Here is a 26,623-nt window from a genome sequence, read left to right on the forward strand (position 1 = left end):
GTAATCATCAAAATTAAACGAAATAAACATTTGAAATATATGAGTTTGTATGTAATGTATGAATATAATATACAAGTTTCACTTTTTAAATGGAATTACTGAAATCAATCTACTTTTTCATGATATTCTAATTTTATGACCAGCACCTGTAAACCATAGTGACAATATCCTATCCACAGAATTCCACATCAAAATGGCTGAACTATTTAAACCTTTTAGATGACCCTGCAGCAGCTAACTATGCTACAATGCAAACACCAGCTGTGTTGTTTTTATTTTTGTCCTCCTTTGTAAGAGTGCTACTGCTAACAACATTTTGTCAGAATATACAAATAAATAAAAAAAAGATAATTCTTTTTCTTTTAATTAGTTCAAAGTTTCTGTTGTGTGCTAAGTTTCTGTATTCTTCAGCCACTAGAGGAAGCCGCAGCTCAGGCAGCAGTACCAAGAGACTAATCAGAGTAAATTACCTGGTAAACAAATGATGCCCAGTTTAAGGAGATTACTGATCTTCCCGAAAGCAGATTCTTTAGTCTGTGGGGGCTGCTGTGAGTCTGAACTTGTTCCAGGAAGCTGAACTTGTGAAGAAGACTGATTTTCCGTCTTTGAGTTGGGAAGTTTGGATCCCAGTCCATTGATGCTGGACGGAGTTTCACCTCTGTTTGAATGTGAATCTGTCAGTAAACACAAATATTTGTTCCAAAAGGTGAGAATAGGTGGAAAAAACAGGAAACAAAACAGACTTGAAAGATGAATACATACAGTGGATATAAGTAATATTATTTGCATTGACTTTTGCCTTTTTATTGTATTGATTTAAAACTTTTAACTCTGCGTAATTTCACTAACCCTGGTCAGCTGCACAGCTTTGTGCAAACATCCTATAAACATTTTACAAAGTTTCTCTAACAAAACATGTCAGCAGCCTGGATACTGAGCACATCTATGACTTCAGACATCCTAATTATCCTCCTCTCAAGGTCCACAAAGCCTTGTCTATACTCTCTATCTGCCACTTTAACAGTCCATGACAAGCATGTCTCCCCTCAAGATCCCAGCATGCCCCTTGGAGGGCAGGCACATCGAGTTGAAGAGGACAGAGACACGTCTGCCTTGTGTGTCACGCTGTCTCTTTGCATTAAAGGAACGGTTAGCATCCCCCCCACACACCCAGTAGGTTCAGACCCTCTCCTCCACTGGGGTTTGGAGTGCCATTTCCGTTCACTCCCTTGATAAGAAGAATGGCGTGAATGTGACCGCGCTGGCAGAAAACTGAGACAGCAGTGGGAGAATCCCAGGAGGAAGATCAGGCTAATGTCTGATCTTTGGCTTTTTGAACCGTCTTTCTGAGGAGTCTTTATGAGGCTCAAAAGGAGCACATTCCCTCAAACACACAAGGTCACAGTCGAGTTTAACTTGAGTGTTTGAAAGACTCTTAGAGCAGATCGTTATAAATGACTGTGTGTGAGGATAATAATGATGAAAATGTGTGTTTGTTGAGTGTGGGCCAAGATTTAAAGGAAATCTAAAGCACATTAGCTGACAAAACAGCTGAAATATTTACTTCAACCCTCATCTCTGCTTACCTTTTTTCCAACACCTCTGTTTTTCCACCTTTGCAGCCTCCTGATCCACTTCCACACCTTTTCCCTGTTGAATTATGCTTGTGATTGTTTCAGGACAAACATCACTTTGGCTCCTGTTGTTGAGTTTATAGAGGGCAGGACTCCCTGTGGGAGTCTCTGACACAGTAGACAAAGACCTCACTTTAACTTTGTGTTTTCCTGATGGTTTTACGACCTCCCATTTCTGGTGCAGTTTAGAATTCCCATCAGAAGTTGTTGATGACACATCTGATACTGGATGCGCGCAATGTCCTAATTGCTTGGAAATTAGAGCGGTCTGAAATGTGTCACTGTGGTTCAAACCAGAGGCTGACTTTAAGATCATAGATGATTCCTTCATGAGGTTTTTAGATTCACAGCTAAACGGAAGATGACAGCATCCCTCAAACTGACATGGTTTGTTACTTATCACAGCTCGTTCACAGTGGTTACCCAAGTTTTCTATGTGGTCTTTATTCCGGGCTTCAAATGTTTCTCTGGGTGCTGCGTCCCCCTCCTCACACAGCCCTGCCTCTTCTAGGGTGGACAGGAGGTCTACATTCCCCCTCTCAAAAGTGACTGGGTTTCTTAGTGCTGCTACGTAAGAGTCTCTGTACCGACACTTCAAGTCTTGATCCGTGAGCTCCTGCTCCAGGTTTCTTTGGCTGAATGGCAAACAGAGCTCCCCTGTATACTGAAGGCTGCGTCCACAGGGAGCAGTGTTTCCAAGTGGTATAGATGGGGGCGGTCTTACAGGTTTGACTAAAACTAAATTGGGTAAACTTGCATGGTTGTCTCTCTGCCTGTCAACTAATTCCTTCTCCTTGGCGATGTCCACCAGGTCTACGTAATCCCCCTCTATCTCTCGATAGTTCAGACTCTCCCAGGTGTTCGGAGAAACCCAACCCACAGGTTTGGGGACTGATTTGGGAGTTTGTCTTTCCTGCTCCATTTTGATAAGTTTGGAAGAAGAGTGTCTCAGAGATGCAGACATCTTGCGTTCTGTTGAAGGAATCACGGCCTCCACTGGAAGGGTGGAGGAGTTGAAGTGGAAGGAAGCTGAGCCCCGTCGAGGCTCAGGAGGGGCTTTGCCACAGGTGGGCATGATTTTGGGCTTGTCTAGGAACTCTGGGATGGCGATTTTAGCCCAAGGCAACTTGATGACACCTTGATCTGTGCACAGCAAACAGCGTGACAGAGGCGTGCCTTGGCGTCCCTCGTTGACGTCTTGCAGCCAGTCCTCAGTGAAGAGGCAAGGGTAAGAAGTCTCAGGGATCGGCGTCTCTTCAACTTCTCGACATCCCTCCTCCAGAAGGGTTTTCAGGACGATCCGCGCCGCCTGGTCACCAAAAGGTTCCACCTGGAGATAGAAGTCCCCAGGACGCAACAGCAGAGGGTTCACAGAGGCCAACTGGATAACCGTTCTGTCATGGAGACACAGAGGCCAGCCTTCACAGCGGAAAACCACATCAGAGAATCCAGCCTGAGAAAAAAGGATAATGGTTATTAATAGTGTGATCCAAAGATTTTTTTTAAACTCTGTTTTGTTTTCTGTAAATAGCTCTGCAAACAGCCTCAGTTTGGAGAAACAGAGTTAAATTCTGACCAGATTGATGAGCTAATGACTAACTGAAGTTGGACTAAGATCAGAGTTGGCTGCTGCTGACTTAAACAAGTCCATTCTCAAAAATGTCTGAATGTTTCTTGCAAACACTGTTTCATAAATATTTACATAACTATCACAGTCATGGTTTGACTAGCTGTTAGCTCAATCCAACTTAGCTCAACTTTATTTATAGAGCACTTTTTAAATGTAGTGGTAACTCAAAGTGCTTCACAATGCAAAAAAACAAAACAAATTAAAAGTAATATAAGACAAAAAATGGAACACAGAAAACACAAATCAAACATAAAATAATATAAAAGCAAAGGAAAAGCAAATATATAACACTGATGCATAAGAAGACATGATAAAAACAAGCAGCACAGGCTATTCGATAAAACAGTAACCTGCATGTAAAAATAAAATAAGCTCTGTCTAATAAAAAAGTTTTTATCTTAGTTTTAAAGGCAGAAAGAGTACTAGTGTTTCACGTTGAAGCAGGTATTTTTTTTATTTTCTGCTAGTCACAGGAAGTCAATGCAGAAAGGCTAAAACAGGAGAAATGTGGTCTCTTTTAGAAGTACCTGTCTGTACTCCTGCTGCAGCGTTCTGAATAAGCTGTAGGATTTTTAAGGAGTATTTTTGACACCGAGCTAGAATGGGATTGCAGTAGTCTAGTCTGCAGGTGACGAAGGCGTAGAACAGATTTTCCTGCATCAACTTAAGTAAATATACTTCTAATTTTTTAGATGTTACAAAGATGGGGAAAAAAAGCTTTTTTTAAGACTTGTTTGATATTGTCACGATCCCGGAAGCAGGGAGGACCAGAGTGCAGCAGGTTAGTAGAGAACCTCTTTATTTAAATATAACAAAGCCTAGGAACATGACCTATAGTGCCGCCAGCACAGAAATACAAAAACCTTGGACATGGACGCAGAGCCGTGTACAAAAGGCGAGGACCCAACAACAAACTAAAACTGCAGTGCTCTTAAATACACACCAAGGGTAATTAGAAAACTAAGGACAGGTGCGCTGAAAACCAAAACATGTGAAAAACAAAAGAGAAAGCAAAAACCCGAAACGGACCAAAACGAGAAATCCTCACAGATATGTAGATGAAAAGATCAAACATTATGCCATGGTTTTTGACAGAGGTACCAGAGACTACTGTAATTCCATCAAGAGTGACATTTTGAGTGTTTGTCTCCTTGAGGTTTTTAGAGCCAAAAAGAATGAACTTTCCATTTTATTTTAATTCAGCAGGAGAAAATGTTAGTTCTCGATGTGTCTAAGGCAGGCCTAGAGTTTGAGCAGCAGATGAGAGTCATCAGGTGTCATTGATAAATAAAGCTGTATGTTGTCAACATAACAATGGCAGTGTATGTTAAATTTCTTCAGTCTGGTCAGAGTTAAACTCTATTTCTCCAAACAAATGTCCTTCAAAATCTGCAACAAATTTGTTGATGACATCTTTTACAGATCCCCACATCAAAAGATCTGAACTACCTCTTTTAATTAAAACTTTATTTAAGCTCTTTACCAAAGCTCTACATTTTTAGGAGCTCTTTGAGACAACAGAGTCTCTCCTAAATGAATACTCGGCTGGAATAAATCTGACTTGTGTGAACTTTCTCTAAATTAACTTCTGTTTGTTTTGGTATGTCTTAAAGAAATAAAATCTGTGTGCATGAAAAGTGCCTTGTAAACACTGAAGGAAAAATTCTTCATGAGTGCAAATGTGTGAATTTTAGCCTATTACTACTCACACATGCAGCCTGTTGGACACTCTCAAGCAGATGTTTGGAGGGAATGAGGAAGTCCAGCAGACACTGCAGAGCGTCGCCGTGATATTGCTCATCAATGGTGCGAAACAGCTGGCTGAGAACAATGGGCGCCGTCGCCTCAAAAGGTGGGAAGAGGGCCGAGAGGGCGCTCTGGATAGACAGATCTAGGGATTCTGGGTTCTAGAGGACAAAGAAAGGCAAAGGTGAGCGGGTTTGTGTTTTCAAAATCGGTGTCAAGTATAAAAACAAAGATAGATACTGTTTTTGGCGAGTAAAATAAAGGTATTTAGGTAAGAATGTTCTGAAACTACATTTGGAGGCATTAAACACATTTTGCAACAATAAACTGCAGCATAAATCAGTGAATGACAAAAACCAAGGTGTGTTTAATGAGACCTTGAAATCATCAGTGCAGGTGAATGAATAAAATTAATCTGCATGTTATTGTCAAATGAAATCTGTGCAGACATCAACCCACCTTCTCAAAAATGATCTGAGTGCATGTGTTCATGTAGTACCTAAAACGATTCTGCATGTGTACAAGATACAGTTTGCTTCAAATCTGTTTGTGCATATGGACCACATGTACCCCACCCAAGTATGGATTATAGACAGGATGATGATGTTTTCAAATTAACTAGTGAAAACAGGATTTGTAAAATGTCGGTTGTGTCAGATTTTGAAAATAGGAGCAAGGTAGCAAGCAGCAAAAGGCTAGTTGAAAGTACGAAAATGTTAGCTAATACCTAAAAGTAGCAAAAGGCTGGCCAAAAGCTAAATGTAGCAAACAGATAGCTAAAAGCTAAAGGTAGCAAAATGCTAGGTAAAAGCTAACAGCAGCAGAATGGCAGCTAAAACCTAAAAGAAGCATATGAAGACAAAAATATAGCCAATATGCTGAAGATTTCAAATTGAACAATGTTTCTGAAACAAAAAAGGAAGATCTCAATTAAGTTCTATGAGGAAAATATTTCTAAATAGATGTAAATATTTTGAAAAGTATAAAAGTTACATAAACCAAAAGCCATAGTACCCATGTTCAAGCATATATCAATTACAAAAATGGACTGTTTGTAAATCTAAGATTTAGTGTAAAAAAAGGCATTATTCATTTTCATTCTGTCAGTATTCACCCTGACTGCTCAGAAGCAGCAGTGTTAGACCCAAAGAAACAGCTGTTCAAAGCTGTTTCTTTTTTCTTTTTTAACTTCCTTTGCTTAGTTCTCTGTTCATTTCTGCATTCAGTCCTGAGCACTGAGGAGAACTTTTACAGTCTTGGCAACTGACCAGCTGAACCAGCTCCCTTTCTGATTTACACATCAAACAGTGAGCAAGACTATGACTAACGAGTAAAAGAAAACCAGATGAAAGCGGTATAACCGTGTGTCTGCCAGCGCCACGGAGGTCAGGAGAGCAGCAAAGAGACACAGAGACACTATTTATTCTCAGCCGTAAACTTTATGTACAAAAAAATAAATATTCTGAAAGAGCAAAAATAGTATGCTGTCCATGATTTAGATGCCTCCTACCCCACTAAGTTACACAAAACATGTCCTCACGAAGAACACGTCTAACTAAAATAAAACAAGTTTTGACTGGAGACTGTATTTCTATAGATGTCCTGATCTCATGCACAGAAATGAGCTCAAATGGGAAGATAAATGATTTTAATTTAATTCTAAAAGAGTAGACTTGCATTCATTCTAATGTGGACGATATGGTAAAATGTGCACTGAATGTTACACTCAGTGCACAAATCAAAACCTAAACTGCTACATCTGTCAAAGTAAACCCTGAGTTTGTTTTAGTTTAACAGCTTTTATTGGCTGTTTTAATAATTACCTATTTGATTTACATGATTGTGGACACCTGCTAGCATCGTGTTCAGTTAATGTTAACATATTAGCATTTTAACATACAAGCTGTAGCTCTGGGGCCACACGTGACTCTTTGATTTTTCTGCAAACAACCATTCACACTTTCACTCACACCTAGGGACAATTTAGAGTTACCACTGAACATAGCATGCATGTTTTGGGCCTGTGGGAGGAAACCAAAGTATTTGGGGAAAACCCATGCATGCATCTCTCAAATCCAGAAAACTAACATTTTTGGATTACCATTAAGGCAGGTTGTTGAGAAGAAAAACAGAAAATGCAGTTCTGCAAACACATCACAGATTACAAGTCATTACGTAAAGGGGTTCTGCAAAAAAATACAGCAGGTCAACTTGATAACAATAGGAATTAAAAGTAAACGTTCTCCTTTGATAAAAACAAATAAAGTTGAGGTAAATTAAGATCTTTCAAGGTCTTCAAAAATGTAAACAAGTTAGAATCAAATATCCAGTACCCCTTTTATCAAAGGCGTGTTCGCTAAAAAGTTTTCTTTCCCAATTTTACAAATGAACATGGTCTTTTTTATCCTAACAGATAGTAAAATATAAATAAGTATCAATAGTTTATTATATATTTTTAGTTTAATATTATAATAAACATTTATCTTTTCATTTGTAGTGTTTTTATAACATCTAATGAGTTGTGTTACTTTTATTTCAAGCTTCCAGCGCCCCCCAACTGACCAGAAAAGGACCTGCAGCGAACTGGAAGTGGCCTTCCTTTTGCCACTGAAGGCCATCTAATGTCATCCTTACTTCAGATATGCTTTTGTTATTGGGTTGCTTGAGATAATATGAAAAGAAACTGCAGCTGCATTGTAGATACTCTCAGCTTTGTTTTGAACAAGTCTGTTAAAAACATCTGTGGAAATTGTTTCATCGTGTACTAAGAGGATTATGACTTGCCAAAAGTCGATGTATAAGCAAATGTGGGTTTTTTTCTGAACTTTTTAAGCTTTTACTTACTAGGAGGAGAAACAGTTCTCATGCTAAGATCAAGTGGGTAATACACACTCAACAGATACTTTCATCAATCTTCAGTCCTCTTCTGCATTTGTTTAGAAATTTGTAAATTCAGAATAAAGAATAAAAAACAAAGAAAAAGTGCCACAGCTTTCTGTGCAAGTGCATTGTTTGATAATACTTTCATCACTAAAAACAAGACAGGGAAATAAAAAAAAATGCATTGCAAATCTGAAACCTTTTAAGCCATATTATAAAGATAATAAAGTCTGCATTGTTTGCTTTTACACAAGTTGGTTAAATTCAGGCCAGATGCGCCTAACTGCAGATGTTTAAGCAGCCGACAACAGCAACAGAGAAAGCATCTCTTTCGATCACAGATGCCCTTAAAAATGTCTGTGAAACCGTTTTGTGTCAAGTGGTACACATGTTTTTACTGCATGCGCAGTTCTGCTTCGACTAATCTTCTCGGTGTCTGGGAGGGAAGGTATCTGCACCAGCTGTGCCATTAGTGCAGACCGGTTAAACACATGGAAACTATTCAGATGAAAGGGGAGCATCTTTAAAGCATTTTTAGTGAACCCATCTGACTTCTTTTTTTGTTTTTTTGAGTAGTGGGATGTTTTGAGATCTGAGATTAAATTAGTGAAACCGCGGAGCATTTCAACACAGTGTTGAACATGGCATATATGGATCCTCTTTGCTCTGACTATGCAAGTCTGCAGCTGAAGTAAAAACAAATCTTGGGCTCTGCATGTCAGCTGGCCGTAAAATCAAATAGTCTAAGCATTTGTCCCACATTGTTCTGTTTATTTTTCAAAAAATACATCTAGAGATAGTTAGGATTTTATAAAACTGGGGTTTTCTGACTTTGATGACAAAAGACTCACACTCAAAGTTAAAGGATTTCCTGCTGCCTTGCATGCCAAAGGTTTAAACAAAGATGCTATGTGATCTAATAGTGCTTAGAGTATGTGATGAGGATGACTCTCAGCTGCTACCATGCCAAATTTTAGCTCAGTTTCTGTTAAAATACTGAACTATGGGTATATTTGTGTTTGCCAAGTTCAGTTAGCTGTTATGGCTATCTTCAATTACATTGACTCTAAAGGTTATTCAGTTTTAGATGTAAATCCAATGATTTCATTCAAAGAGTTTTGTTAAAATTCATTTAGTGGTTCATAGGATATTTTGCTAACAGACAGACTACATTGACTTCAACAGTAAATGCCTAAGTTTTAAGCAAAGATCTTGTCCAATAAGTAGCACATGTGATGTGAATGATTGTCAGCTATAACCACACCACATTCTAGCTCAAAATTTGTAAAACTGACTGGGTTCTGGCAATTTTTGTGTTTGCTCACTTTGATTAGCTGTGGTGGACATCTTGAATCAAGTTGTCTCCAAAAGTAAATCAGTTGTGGAGCTATGTCCACTGATTACTTTCTGAGACTTTCATTAAAATCCATCAAGGGGTTCATGAGATGTTTTGCTAATAGACAGATTGATACACACACACACACACACACACACACTCACATATACAGACAAGAGTAATTACATGACTGGCCACCCTTCATGGCAGCAGGCGATAACAAGCATATATTAGCCAGCAAGCAGTCCTGCGATATGTCAACCAACCTTAAATGCAAAGCAAGGACAAGCAGACGCAAAAGTAATTACCGTCAGATAATATTTCATGCATTTAGCTGTAAATCTAGAACTGGACCGAATGAAAGTCTGGAGGCACAAAATTAAATGAAGGAAAAATCAATTGAGCCTCAGCTGGGAAAATTTATGCCAGCCATCCAGACATGGCATGTGAAACTCACCAAACTAACCTCAATGTGGCATTAGAAGAAAAGTTATGGGACTAGTGAAGTGTTAGGAAATCCTCCACTAACCACTGCAGAGATACACAATAACACATAACTCACACCAGTTACTAAAACATCTGTCAGTCTGACGGACATTTGCAAAGCAGAGCTACGAAGTCTGCTGTTAATCTCACATAATCACTTTTTCTACAGATTCTTACTAGAATGGAGCACTCCTCACACTACAGCACAGGACTTCAGTAGCTCCTATCGTTTTTATAATAAAGCACCAAGATTAAATAATGCCTTTGTCAGATTGAAAGAAAAGGTACAAACTTCATGTTAAATTAGTGATACAATTAAGGACTTTGGGCGCTTCTTTTGGATCCACAGCAGGCGTGCTATTTATACAATCAGCCCGCAGCGGCCTGCTGTGTTACAGTAATCTCCCGGCCCCACACAGGACTCCGCTTTAAGCTCGATCCTGTTGTTGCCTGGTGGCCCGAGCAGCACCAGAGGAGCTCAAAGTAAACACAAGTGCAGCAGCTTCAAAGGCCTCACACCGGTTAATGCCGGGGACCAGTTGGCGTACGCAGAAGCATTTGTCCCCATAAAACACTGGCAACAAATGTCAGAACATTTCAGCTGTTGTTTATTTACAACTTCATTTTACTTTACGCCTTTAATCCGAGTCCAGGACTTTTTTTCTTGCAGTAAGGTAGCCCTGCAATTTTGTTAAATGCTGACCCAGAGCAGCCGGTGTTGGATTCAAATCAACATCAATATTTGAGCGCCTACAGAGTTCTCGGTCAGTGCAACCATTGCATTCCTTCCCTTTTCTGACTGTGCACATCTGCCACAATAGATAGTGAAAGGGAAAGCAGAATACTTCAGAGGCAGGCGTCTGAATGGTAACGCATCACAGCTGTTTTGGACCGAAATGCAACCCTTGACATTTAGGTTCTACGGTACGTTTCAAACCCAACATTCAACTTGAGGTTAATTGAGCCTAATAAAAATCAGCACTAACAGCTGAATAACTTAGCCTCTCCCTGCCCGTGTTTTGGTTCAGTCAATACACTGATGTACAGGTTTCTTTCATGAGTAAATAAAATTGACTAAATATGAACAAAAGTGATGATGATTTTAATAATGTGGGGCCTACTTTTCAAAGTGCTGGGTCTCCTTCATGCCTGTGACACATTCGTATCGTGGGCTGAACTGGTGGGACTCGTCACCCCTGACAGCAGGCAACACATGGTGAAAGTCTGATCCCAAAACAAGCCGCAAACTTTGTGAAACTCTAGTCAGGTATTTTTAAACTTCGTTTCAAGCCCAGTTATGAAAGCCAGATTTTTAAGTATCTAAACTACATTCACCTAAAGGCCAAAATCTGAAGCAGAAGCACACAGCCAATAAAAGTTCACAAGTTAAAAAGAATGTGAGGTGTAAACTGAGATTTAAAAGTAGATGAAAAGGAGATAACACCATGAAGCTGTCTCAGAGTGAAGACCGACAAATAAGACATAAAGAAGACAAAAAATATGTCTTACTGAGACCTAAAACTCTGTGCAGCCTATAATTTTCAATAGTTAAAGGGATAGTCTGGACATTTTTGAAGTGATATTCTGTCAAATTGTTATAGTACCCTATCAGTCATAGAGCACAGAGTGTGGAGAAAGAGGCAGAAGTGAGGCTAATAGCTTAGCTTGGCCTACATTAGCTAATATTCAACTTTTTCACTTTTGTAAGACACCATTTGTTTAGTTTGTTGCTGTTTTCTCATCTGAGCAAAGTTTGTGGTACTACGTCATTGCACATTTGCTGAGCATAAACCACATATATAATGTCGCTGGTGCTGTGGCTTCTGAACGTAGTCCACCTCAGTCCACCAGATCAGCACGTCCAGTCAGTCAAACTTTTACTCAACTCCCGGCGGACTGATACATTCAGGAGCATCAGAACCGAACTAACATGTTAAGAGCACATTTACAATCACGTAGTAAGATGGACGATGTCCAGTAGAGAAAACAGCGTCAAACTAAACAAACTGTGTCATACAAAAGGGTGGAGGTTCAATATCAGCTAATGTAGCGTTCTTTCACAGCAGCATGACATTTTTGAGAAAGAGTAGCCTTATAAGCATGAAAAACTATATAAAACAGGTCTGCATTTGGTTAGCCATTAACCTAGTCTGGAGTAGGACTTCTGCCCTTTTTTTCCCTACTCTGTGCTCAGTGACTCATGTCACGGCTGATAGCTATTGATAACTCTTTGACAGAACATCACTTCAAAAACTGACCAGACTATCCTTTCATTACAGCAACATTTTCTTCCTAACCGCAAGTCGTGTGGGTGGTTTGACTTGTAATATATGAGAAAGGATCCTCTTGAGATTTACTTGGCATAGCTTGTCTGGAGCCAGATCAGATGGTCTAGCCAGCAAAATGAATAGAGGGAGGGTGACTGTTGGACTTCTTATGTATCTTGTTACGTGAGACAGAACCAGACAAGAGGCATTAACTGTAAAAGGTTTATCGTGATTATTTCTGAGACAAGTGAAGAGCAACTTATATACAATGTGTCCTTGGTTATATAACTGTAGATGTAGTTACAGCAATAGGAATCTTGCCATGACCTATTATAAGAGATGGTTAAAGTTAATTAATAAAGTATTAGCAGAGTTTAGTAAACAAGCTCTTTTGGTTGTGTGTGTGTGTATATAGATATATAAAATCATAAAAGTATGTGAAACAGAAACAAATTCTGTTTGAATGTAACGCCCTGTGAAACATGAGTAATAGCTGCCGACAAAACATTCATTATCTACAAATAGTGCCTTGCAGATCACATTACTGTGAGGAAACATTTCAGCAGATCACATATTGAACCCCTGGCTGCAGAGCTATGTCTTAAAGATTCAGGTCAGATCTTTTAAAAATTACGAACGATTAATTTCTTACCAGCTGTAGATAGCTCTTTGAACAACCTTGGTTCGGAGAAATAGAGTTTTAATTCTGACTGGATTGATGAGCTAACAGGTAGTCTGAACGGGCCAACACCAAAGTGGATTGCAGCTGTGTTGAAATAACTTCAACATAAAAAGCTTAATAGCAGTTTATGCAAACATTGTTTTGTAAAACATTACATCGCAGTCAGTTTCACACTGAAGAGCAGAAATCTGAGGCTATATGTGAGTTTAAACAGCATTGGCAGCCAGCTGTAGCACTTCTCGCACAATCTGGAGAACTTCCTGTAGGATTATCATAACTGTGTAATGAGAAATTGGCAGTGATGTAAAGCTTCATAAAACAGTGTTCACATAAACCATCAATCTTTTGAGTTGCTTAAAGATGGCAACAATTCAGTTTGGTTTGGCGCTGCTCAGACTAGCTGTCAGCTCATCAGTCCAGATTTAAACTTTATTTCTCTAAAGTGAAGTTGTTCAAGGAGCTACCCCTGTATCTATATACTTGCAAACGTTGTCCATCCCATCCTGGTTTATGTCTCCCTCTGCTAACACAGAAATGCAACTTTTAATGCAACTTAAAAATAAATAGTGGCTTTAATCTCTTATTACAAGCTTTATTAAAGAAAGATTGATTGATTCTAACATCAGTTACTATCTAAATGTAATTATATCATTTAATAGTACAGATAACATGATTGTAGGCAGTTACTGGCATATACTGAGAATTTTTTCCAAAGTATTTTACTCCCACAGTCAGCCACTGAGTAGCATTCAGTCAGGCAGAAATCCTAAAGCTTTCTCTAGCTCCGCAGAGACTGTTGCTTTTGATCGATGCCCAGCTGACCACATTCCACCACTGCCTCCTCTTCACATTCACCACACGGGGAATCCCTCTCCGCTCACTATTGTCCGGTGCAGCCAGTGCTTTAACTCTAGAAAGAGCTTCAGTCTCCAGCAAAGGTCACTGTTTGACCTGAGCGCTAGCACAGACAAGAGGCATTTGTTTTAAAGGGTTGGCTCTTTGTTTTGACGAGCATTTAGGGCCCCCAAAGATTTCTGTAAAGTTTGCAGTTGAGCAAATAATTGCCAGTTTTACCACGCTGCCTCAGAATTTGGCTCAAAAAAAGCATAGTTTCGCTTTGAATTTGAGCCACAGTCGAAACAAGCTGTCAGTGTGTGTCACAGCACAATGTGCATCTGTGTCATCAGCCAGAACAGGTCCAGATTAGCAAAGGTAAACTGACTGAAATATGATTGTGAACGGGAACAGACATACCAACAAAACACTTTCAACATGTCAGAGCACTTCGGTGATGGGTCTGTTCTAATTGGTTCTTAAAATTTCTCACAAGAAGTGGACTCCTACTCGGCCTCCAGGCTAAAATCAAAACAAGAGCAGAATTGAACATTTGAGGTAGGATCTGCCGCTGACTGCCTGATTTCTGTGTATGGTCCTGTTGATCATATTGTAAAGCTGACCAGTGCAGACTTAACAAAAGACAATCAGGGAACTGATGGGAAAAGCGAAATAAGCCAATAACATTGTTATTTTTAGTTGCTACATGCAAAATACAAAGTTTCTAGGTGTCTTGAGGCGTATGTTTTGTCCTGTAGAACCATCTTTTTCTCCATCCAGCAAACAAATCCACATTTGGAAATATTGTGACTTTTATTTTGAAGTCATAAATCTTTTGAAGTGGGGTTCTGCAGAAAGGGTATGGGCAATTAGTATCTTACCTGTTGTGGATAACTCTTTGAACAGAGTTAGTTTGGAGAAATAAAGTTTAATTATGAATTAAATGATGAGCTAACAGCTAGTCTTAAAACAATTCTCCTCTCAAAGAAATTCACAGCAGTTTATGCGAACAATATTTTTATAAACCGTAACATCATCGTCAGCTGAGTATTGCACAGTTATTTACAGCAATTTCTAAGATTATTCGCAAGCACACATGGAAGCAGCACCTAGCAATAAAATGCTCGTGCTAACATGAACCACTGTGCAACTTTGAGACTGAAGATGTTTGAAGACAGCAACTTTTGGTCTTAGCCCCATTCGGTCAGAATTAAACTGAATTTTTCCAAGGTGAGGTTGTTCAAAGAGCTGTCCGCAACAGGTAAGATATTATTTGCTTATCACCCCACTTCAAAAAATTTTAACTATTCTTTTAACTTAATTATGCTCAGGACACTGATGTTCTACTCTCTTTAGAGTTTCTTTTGAAACAATTGCTTTTTCTTTTGATTTTCATTCTGTCACTTTCATAACTTGAATTGGATTTAAAAGGAAAGGGTTTGAAATAAGACAAAAGCTTATGATAACGATTATGATAAGGTTTTCGTGACACTAAGACAGCATAAAACCATATTGCTTCACAACTAACGAATTTGGATATGAACAATCATTTTCAGAAGAAGTATAATCATAAAAGGAAATCCTGCAAGGCTCTATGTCCATTTTTCCCATTTACCTGTTGTAGTTTAAAAGAAACATGAAGAAAGTTTTAGAATTTTATCTTACTAGCTCCACAGAAAACCTAATTCTGAAACAATGCTGAATCCTGGAACAATCAAAATTACAAAATTAGTCATAGTCTCCATCATAATCAAAAACACTTGCACCATGTCTCTCAGCCAGTCCCTCTGACACATTCAGCCTCGTCTGTTTGATGATGATAAAATTCTGTTTCTTGCTTAACTCAGCAGAAAGACTCACTCGCCATCTGAAATCCCTTTAACAAATAAAAACACTCAGATGGGATCAAATTACTGTTATGTCTTAAAGTTTCTTGTAACAAAATGGTTCTTAACTTTTTCAGTAATGTCACTTAGTGGAACCTTGTTTCGGCTTTGTTTGGAAGAGGAAAATGAGAATTAAATAAAGTGCCTGTTGAGGCTTTTTTTTCTTCTTGACTGCAAAAGCTGGATTGTTCAACTGTAACCTCAACAAAAAAAGCTGATTTTGAGCAAAAAGAACAATGAGCTGGTAACCAGAGCGAGTCTGAACAAAACCACAAAACACAGTCATTACTGAAGTATCTGTTCGGAACAATAAGCCAAATGTTTCAGAATCCAGCATAAATCTCTGCTGTCATCTTTTTAAGAAAAAAACTATTTCTGACTCACAGCTACAGCTCAGGGCAAGTTTCACTTTAGGAGGAAAATAGGTGCCAACTAACCCAGGTGTAAAACTGCTCCATAAAGTGTCATCAGATCTCATTAAGCAACTACAGGATCGGGCAGGTAAAAAATAAGCTGCTCAACAGCTGGTAAAAAGTTTGTAAAGACTTGCAGCAGTGAAAGCATGTTCCAGTTGATTTTAATAAAAGATAAATAAAAAAAACATGCTAATACATATTAAAAACCCTCCTGTCTGAGATAAACCATCAAACAACTCTAGGATCAGAGGATTTTCTTTTTGTATTTTCCAAAACCAGAGGAACTAGAATTCCTTGAAGGACTGCATATCGCCTGATTGACTGAGTTAGTCCCATTTTTGTGTTTGTTAAGGTTGATGGGCTGTGTTAGTCTTCTTGTATTGGATTGATTCCAAAGTCTGTTGTTGATGATGATCACTTTCTGAATGTTTCCAATAAAACCTGTCCAGTGGGTCATGAGATATTTTGCTAAAAAATAAACAGCATTGACTGCAACAGTTAATGCTAAAGTTTTTAGCAAATATCTGATGCGATGTGTAGCACTTAGTTTGTGTTTTGAATGACTCTCAGCTACATCCACACCAGATTTTACCCGCACATCTGTAAAACTCACTGAATTATAGCCATTTATGGGTTTTCTATGACTGAAATGGGTGTGACAAATATCTTTAACTGGGTTGGCTTCAAAAATAATGAAGTATAGGGGAACATCCCATGGATATTTCTTAACAGTTTCAATAAAATCTAGGCAGTGGTTGATGAGATATTTTGCTAACACAGACACACAAACACCCGTACCCACATGTACACACAGACATGGGCAAAAACATTATCGCCAGCCTTTTTTTTCTCTTTGGAAACTACAACACACCACAACAGCTCCAATGATGTGACCGATTATGCTTTACCTGCACAAAATTTAGAAAAGAAAAGTTTTGCAACTAAACAAAATTGTTAAAATAAATCATTTATAGCACAAAACTCTGGCACCTTTAGTTTAATGCAAACTGTAATCTTTCCCAGGAATGCATTTTGAAAACGTGCTGTGGAGAGTGACCCACTTTTCCGACACAGAGACAATAAACAGAGTAAAATTACAGGTCACAGCTCACATACTTTGACTTCCTGGCTGAAGAAAACTAAAACTAATCTGGTTCAAAAAGCTCCAGAAAGCAGATGTTTGGAATGTCAACACCAGTGGTAAAAATGTGAACGTTTGTAGAATCTCTTCTCCTCTTTTACGTCTTGCTCTTTTGTCACTGTAGTTGCAAGGAGAAGTTCTATTTCCCTGATGAATATTTTACCCAGATTTCATGTTTGCACCTCAGAAGGTCAGAGGTCAAGCTAACTGTTTTAGAGCCATGAAGGCTATTGGTTAAAGTAGAGCTGAAATAATTTTAGATTTTGAGTTTCTGCAATATTTGTTTTGATGAAACTGCTCTCACAAGTTTCTACAAGTCTTGATCAAAACTGGCAAAAATGTGTTGAACCCAGCCTCACAGGTGTTATTTCACGGTTTTTTATTCTAAAGTCAACCATAGGCAATATAAATGAGAAGCAAAGGTGCCAAACAAGAAATACTATGATCACTTTTATTACTTTCAGGCTTTCTGCTGACCATAACTTTTAACTTTGAGAGCAAAAACATTATCGCCTGCCTTTTTTAGCTATTAACAGCTGATGCGTTTGCATTGAACAAATGAAGCTTTTGTCTTCAACAAAAGTTACAGGGATGAGTACAACTTTTCTGTAGCCCTTTATAAAACTTTTTGTTGCAACCAGTTGACATTTGAAACAAAGGTGCCACAGAGAGGGTGAGATCATATTGTGGCGCCATGTACTGATATCAAACTGGGTGTAAAGAACCGGTATGTCCTCCTGAAATTTCATACTTTTGGTCTGATCAAGGAACCATTGCCCCATTACAATTGAAATTTCCCCAATCAGCAACAATTTTTAACATAACTTCTGTTAAAGGTATGTTCACTAATAACTAGTTCATGCTGTCACAAAGAAAATTACAGCTACGACTCTTTTAAAGGAATAGTTTAGATATTTTTGACGTAGAGTTCTGTGGAGCTGTTCTAAGTAGTGGTTAGTACCATACCATATTACCTTCTTTTTAGAAAAAAATAGTAAATTTAGCACCAAACAACAAACTTGAGAACATTTGGTGGATCGTTAAGCAGCTTCAAGAACAGATTAGTTTTGGGAGTTAATAGACAGAAACATAATAAGGAAATAATCTAAAAGGCTTATTTTTTTCCGCCAAATTTTTTATTTGTCAACTAATCAACAGGTAGGCTAATAATATTTGGCAAGATGAGAGCAAACCCAAGAGCCAAGCCAATTTTGCATAAATTCTTATCAACTTTAAATGGCGCAACAGCAAATGTTATCACCTCCGTGTTTACAGTTTGCTAAAAGAAGAAACGATCCAAGGTCTGAGACTTTCTGAAGAAAGTGCTTGACCTCGCTGGTGAATGAATGACTCTTGTTTGTCGTCGTCACACAGTAACTAAATGCAAATACAATGCCCGCTGGGGATCTGGGTTTTGTTAAATCGGTGAGTGTTTACCCGAGATAGAAACTCCTGGTCTTTGCACAGGGCAGTAATCAGATCATTTAGACTCCAGGCTCAGATGACTGTAAGTTGGGGTGGTCGCAGAGGAACACATCACTCATGTTTTAAGTAAAACAAACAGGCTGTAAAAGCTGGTTAAACAAGTGTGCAGCGGTGGATGTGGAGGGGGGGGACACACAAAGGAAGCCATGATGATCAGCCAAGTTTGGACTTCTTGAATAATCCTTCACTCCTGCTGTCTTGAAGGCAGATCTAATAATGCTGACACAATTGTATGTTTAGAAAGCTGAATTTCTCCTGTTTTCACCCAGAACTGATGCTCTCCACTCAAGAAAAGTTTGCTTTTGTCACATCAATCAGCCACCAGGAAATAAAACACAATCCATCCCCATTATTCCTTCATTTTCCCATCTTGAGCCTTACTTGCATCTCCTGCAACTGGGATCAGACCAGTCCTATCCAATCATTGGAAAACACTGCAGTTTCAATTTTTAAAAGACCCAGATATATGGGGAATCTATTATGCCTACATGCAAAGCTGTCTGATCTTTTATTCCCTAAAACAGCCTTCACTCACTAAAGCAGGTGCGCTATCTGCATCAATTAAGTCCTAATCCAAAGGATTTAAAGCCTTCAGACAAAAGACAACACACCTCATTGTGTCTTCAAAGATGCTGTGAAGTGTGGTGAAGCATCCCAGAAAAAAAAGACTGAGTTAAGAGTTACATTATTACTGTCCAGGCTTTAAAGATATTGTTTCATAAAGAACAATTACCAACAAGCAATTGAAGAAAAAGCTAAATGTGGAGGGATCATTTCTGTTTTTAGTGTGGACCTGAGTTTGTAAACATCATATTATGGTTCATAACTTCACCCACACATGGTTAGGGAAAGCCGCAGGACAGAGAAAGCAAGCACAAACACAAGTTCTGAGCTCTAGTAGGTCAGTGGAGCAGTTGGACTCTTGAGCCTTGGGGTAACAATGGACAGAGGAAACACACAGGAGACAAACTGAGATATTACTTTACCATATTTGTAGGAGTTTCTCCTCTACCAGGCAGGAGTATTTTTCATTCTTTGCTGTTGTCGATCCTCTCTAGACAGCCCCACCTGGCTCTCTATGAGCCAGAAAACTTGTCATGTTTAGTGTATCAACAGCAGAGGCTCCCTCAAGTACATCCGCATGACAGCCAGTCGTCTCGACTGAGAAATAAGTAAAGTCAGCTCCATTCTTCACAAACTTCGAGTATGTAGCACAGAGAGAGACACACACGCATTGTCAAGCTGGCTGTTGATCCTTCAGCTCCTCTTTTACTTTTCTTTCTGGCTCCTCTGAGTGTTGGGGGGTGAGAGAAAGGGGGAGGGAGAACTTGTGTGAGAGGAGGGGGGAGGAGAAAAGCCTTCCCTTTCAGAGGAAAATCCCCCTCCAGGCTTTTCAGAGTTTCTTTGCTCTCTGTCTCTCTGTCCTCTCTCTCTCTCTCTCTCTCTCTCTCTCTCTCTCTCTCTCTCTCTCTCTCTCTCTCTCTTGCTCTCGCTCTCTCTCAAACTCACAGGCTTTATAACACACCCGAGAACACACCCACACACACAACAATATGTCACAATCTGAAAACACAAAGCATTCACTCACACACTCCCTCAATGTGCTCTGTCTGTTGCTGTACTCCAGGCAAGAATCTAAACATTTCTACATCTCCTTCTACCATAAACATGCATGAGCACACACAGACGCACGCACAATCTTTTTTGGCTGCAGAAATCCCAGCCCCTCATTTTTGGCCCCTTTCTTTCTATTTTAATCACTGGGAGCTTTTAGAAGTTTAGGCCAGGCTTTCTTCTCGCTTCTATACTTCATAGACTTCCCCTGTCTGCTCGAGGCTCTCTCATTTCCTCTCTTCAGCAATTGCCTTCCGGCAGACTGCCCAAGAGTTTTACTCATGTCAAAAGGAGAGCCAACAGAAGGATTCCCTGCAGAGGTCGGTGAACCTGCATATAAGATCACAAGAATGTCTATATCTTCTGAGGCTTTATTTACATCAGGTCTGACAAATGAAACGTGCAGAGAGGCCGTGCAGAAAAATGAATCCCAGGACCTGCTGCTGCTGCTGCAGGAAGCGAGATTCATTATTGTGGCATTCCTTCAGGAAAAAGATCGACAGGGCAGGGTTCATTTCTGCCGGCTGAGGATCCGAGAATCCATGTGACTCTGGAGGTTTAGACATGCAGCTAACAGCTGGTCTCCACCTCAGCCTGTTTATTCGCTGAAATTCCAGAAATTACATGAAACTCTGTGAATATCTTCACCACCAGGAGAAGGAACGAAGCACGTATTTCTTTTAATCAAACAGTCGGGTCAGGTTCCTGCTGGAAATATTAAAAGAAAACCTCTCCTCAGCTCTCCTCTGCAGCCTTTACATTCCTCACATGGTTTTCTTCCACGGAGAGAAAGCCACGCTAATTCCTCTCTAAATTTTTAAGCTATAAGTTTCTCTTAAAATGCAGTTTTCTGTTTCTAATATTTGCTTCGGTATCATTTTATCCATTTCAGCATGGATTGCAATGTGGTTCTTAAAGCAATACTAGAGAATCTGGCAGCTTTTTTCCCTGTCGGACTCACCCAACAGTTGTGAGCTTATACAGAGCCCTGCAAGAGCCAGATAGAAATAAAAACAAAGGTCAGGGTGAGGTCAGTTCTGTAAATCGGTGGTTATGGTTTAGTAAACCGCATGTCTCAATTTGCTAAGAGACTGATTCTGTTGCAGAACAAACAGTAGAGCAATTTTCAGGTTCTGTGAAATCAGAAAGATGAATAGATTGAAATGTTCAGTATCTTCTAAACAAACCATTATTAAATTACAAACCTCACTTAAGTAGCAGAAAAACAAGTCATCCTCTGAGCTGGACAAATAACATTAGTGTATATATGAAGCTGTGAGACCAGAGCACAGGAACTATGTATGCAAGCAGAAATCCAAAGGTAACAATTGTCCAAAATATACAAATCAAAATATGTTCTTGTTTTTATATCTAACTGTTGGAATGACTTAAACAAGAGACACATTTGATACATACTGTCAATGTCTGATGAAGCTTTGATGACTCTAAAGTTGATACCAACTATGTCCCAGAACAATACTCATGTTTCACAGACTTTTATTTCCTTGTTGAGTTTTTTTAGCCCCCCAGCTTCACGCTGAAAATGAAAGTCAGCCCAACAACTGCTGTAGAGAGACACCAATGTTTTTGCAAATCCAGGTTGCTAAACTAAGGGAACGTATTTCCCTGATCTTTATTATTTTTTCTACAGCTGGCCTTTGTTGAGCTCCATATAATTAAATTACGGCTGACATTAAAAAACATCCCAGGCTAATGTTACAGAACATCAAACTACATGATTTTACGTACTCTAAGATTATCACAAAACAGACACACTCTGAAAAAGGCAAAGAACAAGAGGGGAAAAAACAACAACTTTTTAGTCTTTCTTTATTTTATTTACATTTTTGAAGAGGTTGAATGTTTCCTGTGTGTAAAATCAAAGCATGCGCAACCTAATTTGCTCTATATTTTGTAAGTATAGAAATCTAAGTAAAATCTTTACCAAAGCTTGCAAAGTTCTGAAGCAAGAGATTTGCAGAATGACCATTTTTCTTTATAAAAGAAGACCAAAGATGCACACAAAAATGGGACTGGTTTAACTGGTGGGTATGGTAATGGTAATATTAAGATTTATATGTTTTAGGGTCTGATAAATACCATCACATAGTTAAACTTGCAGTTTGTTTAACACCGTGACAGTATCATAGAGTACTCAAGACAATTTCTATGATTTTTAAACATGTACCAGCATTGTATTAACATAAAAATAATGCCATGCATAAACCATGGTATGTAGTTTTACTATTTTTGTTTCTCTCTGTAATTTACAGTTATTTACAGTTTACAATGATTTACCTGCTTCAGATTTTTTATTTACATGCTCTAACAATTAAGGTGTTAAATTAAACAAAATAACCATGAGACTTTTATAAATCTTCTGCTGAAATAATCTTCTGCTTTGTTTATGAGCTCTGTAGTTCTGTTTGCTTCGTGGCTTCTGTTTGTTTCTGAGTTATCCGTTTTAATTCTTGTGTTCAGTTTTGTTCCCTGTGTTTTCATTTGTGATGTTTGGTTTTACTCCGTGTGTTATCTGCCACCTTCTCCCTCAGACATACCCAGACCATGCCCGTCTTCACCTTTTCCTGATTTACAATTAGACACCTGTGTTCAATTCCTTATCAGGCCCAGCCTTTATATTCTGGTTCTTTGCTTTCCATTACTGGTTCATTGTTGCTGTCATGCTCTGTCTGGTTCTCCTTCTGTCTCCTTGCAATCCCCTGCGTATTTCCTGTTAGGTTTTGCTTCCCTGCCAGCCTTTGTTTTTGTTCACTGTACAAGTTTATGATGTTGTCTGCATCTGGCTCCAAACCATTCAATCTGATAAATATGTTTAATTTTTTTTAAACCCGTACAAAGTTAACTCCCCTGTCAGAGCAAAATACAACACAGAGCAAGCAAGCTAATCACTTATTACTGTCAAAAAGCCAGCATGCCACTAAACACCAAGCATCATTCTGCTTTTCCTCTGAGCTGTCACCAAATAAAGCCAGCAATCTTGACTATATTTCAGGATTTTATTTATTTAGTCTTTTGATAGTTATGTAATGTGTGTTAGTTCTAGTGCTTTTTACTAATGCAACTTAATTTAAATTTTTTGTCTTTTTGAAAAATAGGAACTCTACTTTGTTTACCTTTATGCATCGGCTCATTGTTGGCTTTAGATTCCAACAAACATGACACAAAGAGTTCTTGGCCTTTTTGCCTTTCTGCATCTGAATTCAGGCCTTTGAACCATTTTAATAAACCATGTAGCTTCTGATTATTTTGACAACAAATTTCAGGTGAAAACTGACTTTGGTCAAGCCCTGTCTGTATCTCAGCGGAACAAGGATCTGAAATATCCCACAGCAAAAGTAAATGTCAGGGAAGAATCATGGACTTATGCAAATGTAAAGTTTCATCTTTTATCTGTTAATCCACAAACCTCTACCAATGCCATAACACTACAAACAACACTGATATAAAGCCACACAATGCTCACAACTCTTACCACGTTAAGCCACATTAATACAGCATATGGGTGTCTTTCAGTCTTGGTATAATGTCTTTTTGAAACACAAATCTTTATCACCTGTTTACGTTACCTCCGTTGGTTTGTGTTGAGGATGAATCTGGCAAATAACAGAACTTCAGTAGTCTCTTATTGGGGCATTCTTAATTGGCTAAAAGTTGCTTATGCATTTAAAGTATCAACCAATATTTATTTAGCCAACAAACCTAACTTTGGCTGCTGTTTGGTGCTTGCATACAGTTTACTGCAGCTTCTTTTTGCTGTTTGCCAGCCTATAAATCCTGCAAATGTGCATTAGCCAGTGTGAACCTTGCTGAGGGACCAAAATGATTTGGGCCTATAATCCTGCTGGGCAAATACCTTGGCCCAAATACAGCTTGAATAGCTTCCCAGAACTGGCCTGAGCACTCTGGCCTAATTGTTTGTTCAATTGAACTTGGAATTTTTTTTACATCTGTGATAAGCTCAAAGTTTTGGCTTGCAGTCAAAGTTGAGAACAATCGAAACTGCCTTCCCTCCAGGATGAAAGTTGGCCACAGCGTGTCGACGCTCTGTTTTGACCCCCTTCCCTCTTCTTCCTCCTCAGCCGTACATGAAATCCAGATGGGCTGTCCATCCAAACCAGCAGGAGAGGGATCTTTGCTTCATGAGTCAGTGAATGTGGAGATTTGAGAGGCATAACAAGTCTGCTCACAGTGCACCAGACAAAACCAGACAGAGAAATATACACAAAGTTGGGGCCTTACACCGGAAATATCGCCACACAGAAAAACTGCAGCACACACCCATGCTGGTTTCTTAACCACCCAAGTAAATATGCACGTAGTCCACAATTTATTACGCAGACATAAACACATGCTTTCAGTAAAATCTCTATACACAAACAGATGACAACCTCGGCACTTCACTTTCTCACTCCATGTCTAATACCTCCCCAGTCAGGGAGACAGACACAGGATGAGTGCATGTATCACCCCTTCGATGATTCACTCAAACCAAGATTTGCCCACATGCAGACTTAGACACAGCAACATCCAGTTTGGATTGTCTATAAAACGTGAGTCAGGCCGTGAGTACATACCACAGCCGGCAATAAAACGGTGGGAACGCATCAACTTGCTTCTTACTAATCTAACCACAGCATCAGTTCTTGGGTCAATTACTTGGATCCATCCCCTCTCCGTGGGTCTATGATAATTAGCTTTATGTGCTGCAGGTTGTTTACATCTAACACAGTAGGCTGGAGGTGTGGGGAATGTATCCTGGTTCTGGAAGGCAGCTGAATGTTTCATGGAGGTTCTCAGTGGCATTCATGCGAAGTGCTCTTTCTTAGGAATGAATGTCTGGGCAGCTTATAACTGTAATCGCTCATATCTTGATGGGACAAGATGAAAGTACGAAGGAGAGTACACAGAGGGGATCTGTCTCTCCTCCTTTGGCTTTCCCAGGATCAGCCACCTTATCAGTGTCTGGCGATCTGCTCCTGTGACTGTGACATAATTTCCTGCTCGACTCTTGCATGTCAAGATTAACGGGTGGGGAGGGTGGACCAAGAGCTTGGGATCTGACGTTTGTGTTCTTTTAATAAATAAAGGAAACCAGGTCTTCTCGTTCAAAATGTCTACACTGCAGTTGTGTTTTTGAGACTTGGGGTTCTCTGAAAGTGGATTTTAGGCATGTTTGAACACTGCGAGGCACTGTAAAAAACACGAGTAGATGCACATCTACATTCCAGATGTCCGTGGGGCTTTGCATGTTTGCATGTGTCTGTGCTTGATGTTCATTTTGCATTTAGGTGACAATGTGTGATCAATTTTGACCTTTAATGTTCCTAGCTGTTCATTTCCTAAGTAATTGTAAATCCATCAGTCTTTCGGGTTTCATATAGCACATTCCATTTTTACAGCTAATAAAAGACAAGACAGAGGCCCTTCCAACACTTTAAATTGCTTTCCATCTGTCCCACTTTTACAGGCTGATTCCCACAGAGGCTTTCTAATGAGACATCATATTTTAATATGGAGGTCCTATTGGGACAAAAATGCAAACCTTCCATAACAAGTTGTCATTCTATAAACATATTGGTTCTTTACTAAAACATTAAGCATTGACAATATGTTTATATCCCTAAATAATAAAATCCTCATGCGTCCCAAATTCTATTTAGAACAAATCCTCACTGGGAAACCGTCCTTACTGCAGAGTTACTATCACATGTTGAGCTAAATGAACTCTCTACAGGAGAGGTATGATGTGGTAAATTGTGCAAAACCACAGCGAGAACGTACTCAGATTGAGAATTCTACTGCATTTTAATGCAATGTTTCATGTGTTATAAATATGGAACTCTACAGGCAGCCGGCTAGATGCTTCCGGGGTATTGCATAAAAGTTAGTTTAATGCATAAATACAAAAATTTAGAAATTAATACACCCTCTACTATACAGTAGGATCTTCCCCACTATTAGCAATAAATAGCTGCTTTGATGTGATGACTTTGTACGAGGTGGTGTAGCTTTGTGAGTTAGGACAAGCGCTTATAATGTGAAGGTCTTAAATTTGACTTTTAAGTAGTTCAGTCCTATTTCTGTCCCTGATCTTGGTGCAGTCTAGGCTAAATGTGTATGTCTAATGAATCTCTTCAAATTGGTCTCGGTGTCAACAAAACACTTACATTTCAACCATTTTTTTCTAATTGTAATCAAGACATTAACATTCTAATTGGATGTCTCTTCTAACAAAAAATGTTCATAGGGGAGCTCCTGGTTTGACTTTCAGCTGGAGTTTCTCTGTGTAGAGCTTGCAGATTCTACCCCGTGGTGCCTTAGTTTCCTCCCAACATCCAAAATACAGCCACACAGGAGGCTTGTCTGTGGTTTAAAAGTGAATAAAGGTATGAGTGTTTACAGGCATGCTGTCTTTGATTCTGGCTTGAACCTACAATAGACTAAAGATAAAATCAACAAAACCACATTCTTAAAGTGATCGTTCAGATCGTTTGAAGTGGGGTTATGTGGAAAAAGCTGTTGTCGATACTGTTAAACTGTTTGCATACTCCATGAGAAGTCACGA

At 39.1% G+C, this 26,623-nt stretch overlaps 1 protein-coding gene across 5 annotated transcripts in view; it reads right to left on the reverse strand.

Annotated features, from left to right (window-relative positions):
* The window catches only part of LOC108239883, a 37,222-nt gene extending 17,478 nt beyond the window's left edge, over window positions 1–19,744 (reverse strand). For 2 of the 5 annotated variants that reach the window (XR_003039414.2, XM_037975290.1), the window contains exons 1-4: window positions 19,410–19,744; window positions 4,974–5,171; window positions 1,587–3,087; window positions 471–674 (exon numbers count right to left, since the gene is read on the reverse strand). Coding sequence is in view for 4 of the 5 variants with exons in the window: in XM_037975290.1 (XP_037831218.1) it covers window positions 471–674; window positions 1,587–3,087; window positions 4,974–5,171; window positions 19,410–19,412 (1,906 nt within the window). In the remaining variant the exon portion in view is untranslated. The remainder of the gene's footprint in view (window positions 1–470; window positions 675–1,586; window positions 3,088–4,973; window positions 5,172–19,409) is intronic. The other 3 variants (XM_025007348.2, XM_025007347.2, XM_017422913.3) reach the window with 2 other exon arrangements.
* Window positions 19,745–26,623: the final 6,879 nt, after the last annotated feature.

Source organism: Kryptolebias marmoratus, linkage group LG4, assembly GCF_001649575.2.
Source record: "Kryptolebias marmoratus isolate JLee-2015 linkage group LG4, ASM164957v2, whole genome shotgun sequence".
NCBI classification, from domain to species: Eukaryota; Metazoa; Chordata; class Actinopteri; order Cyprinodontiformes; family Rivulidae; genus Kryptolebias; species Kryptolebias marmoratus.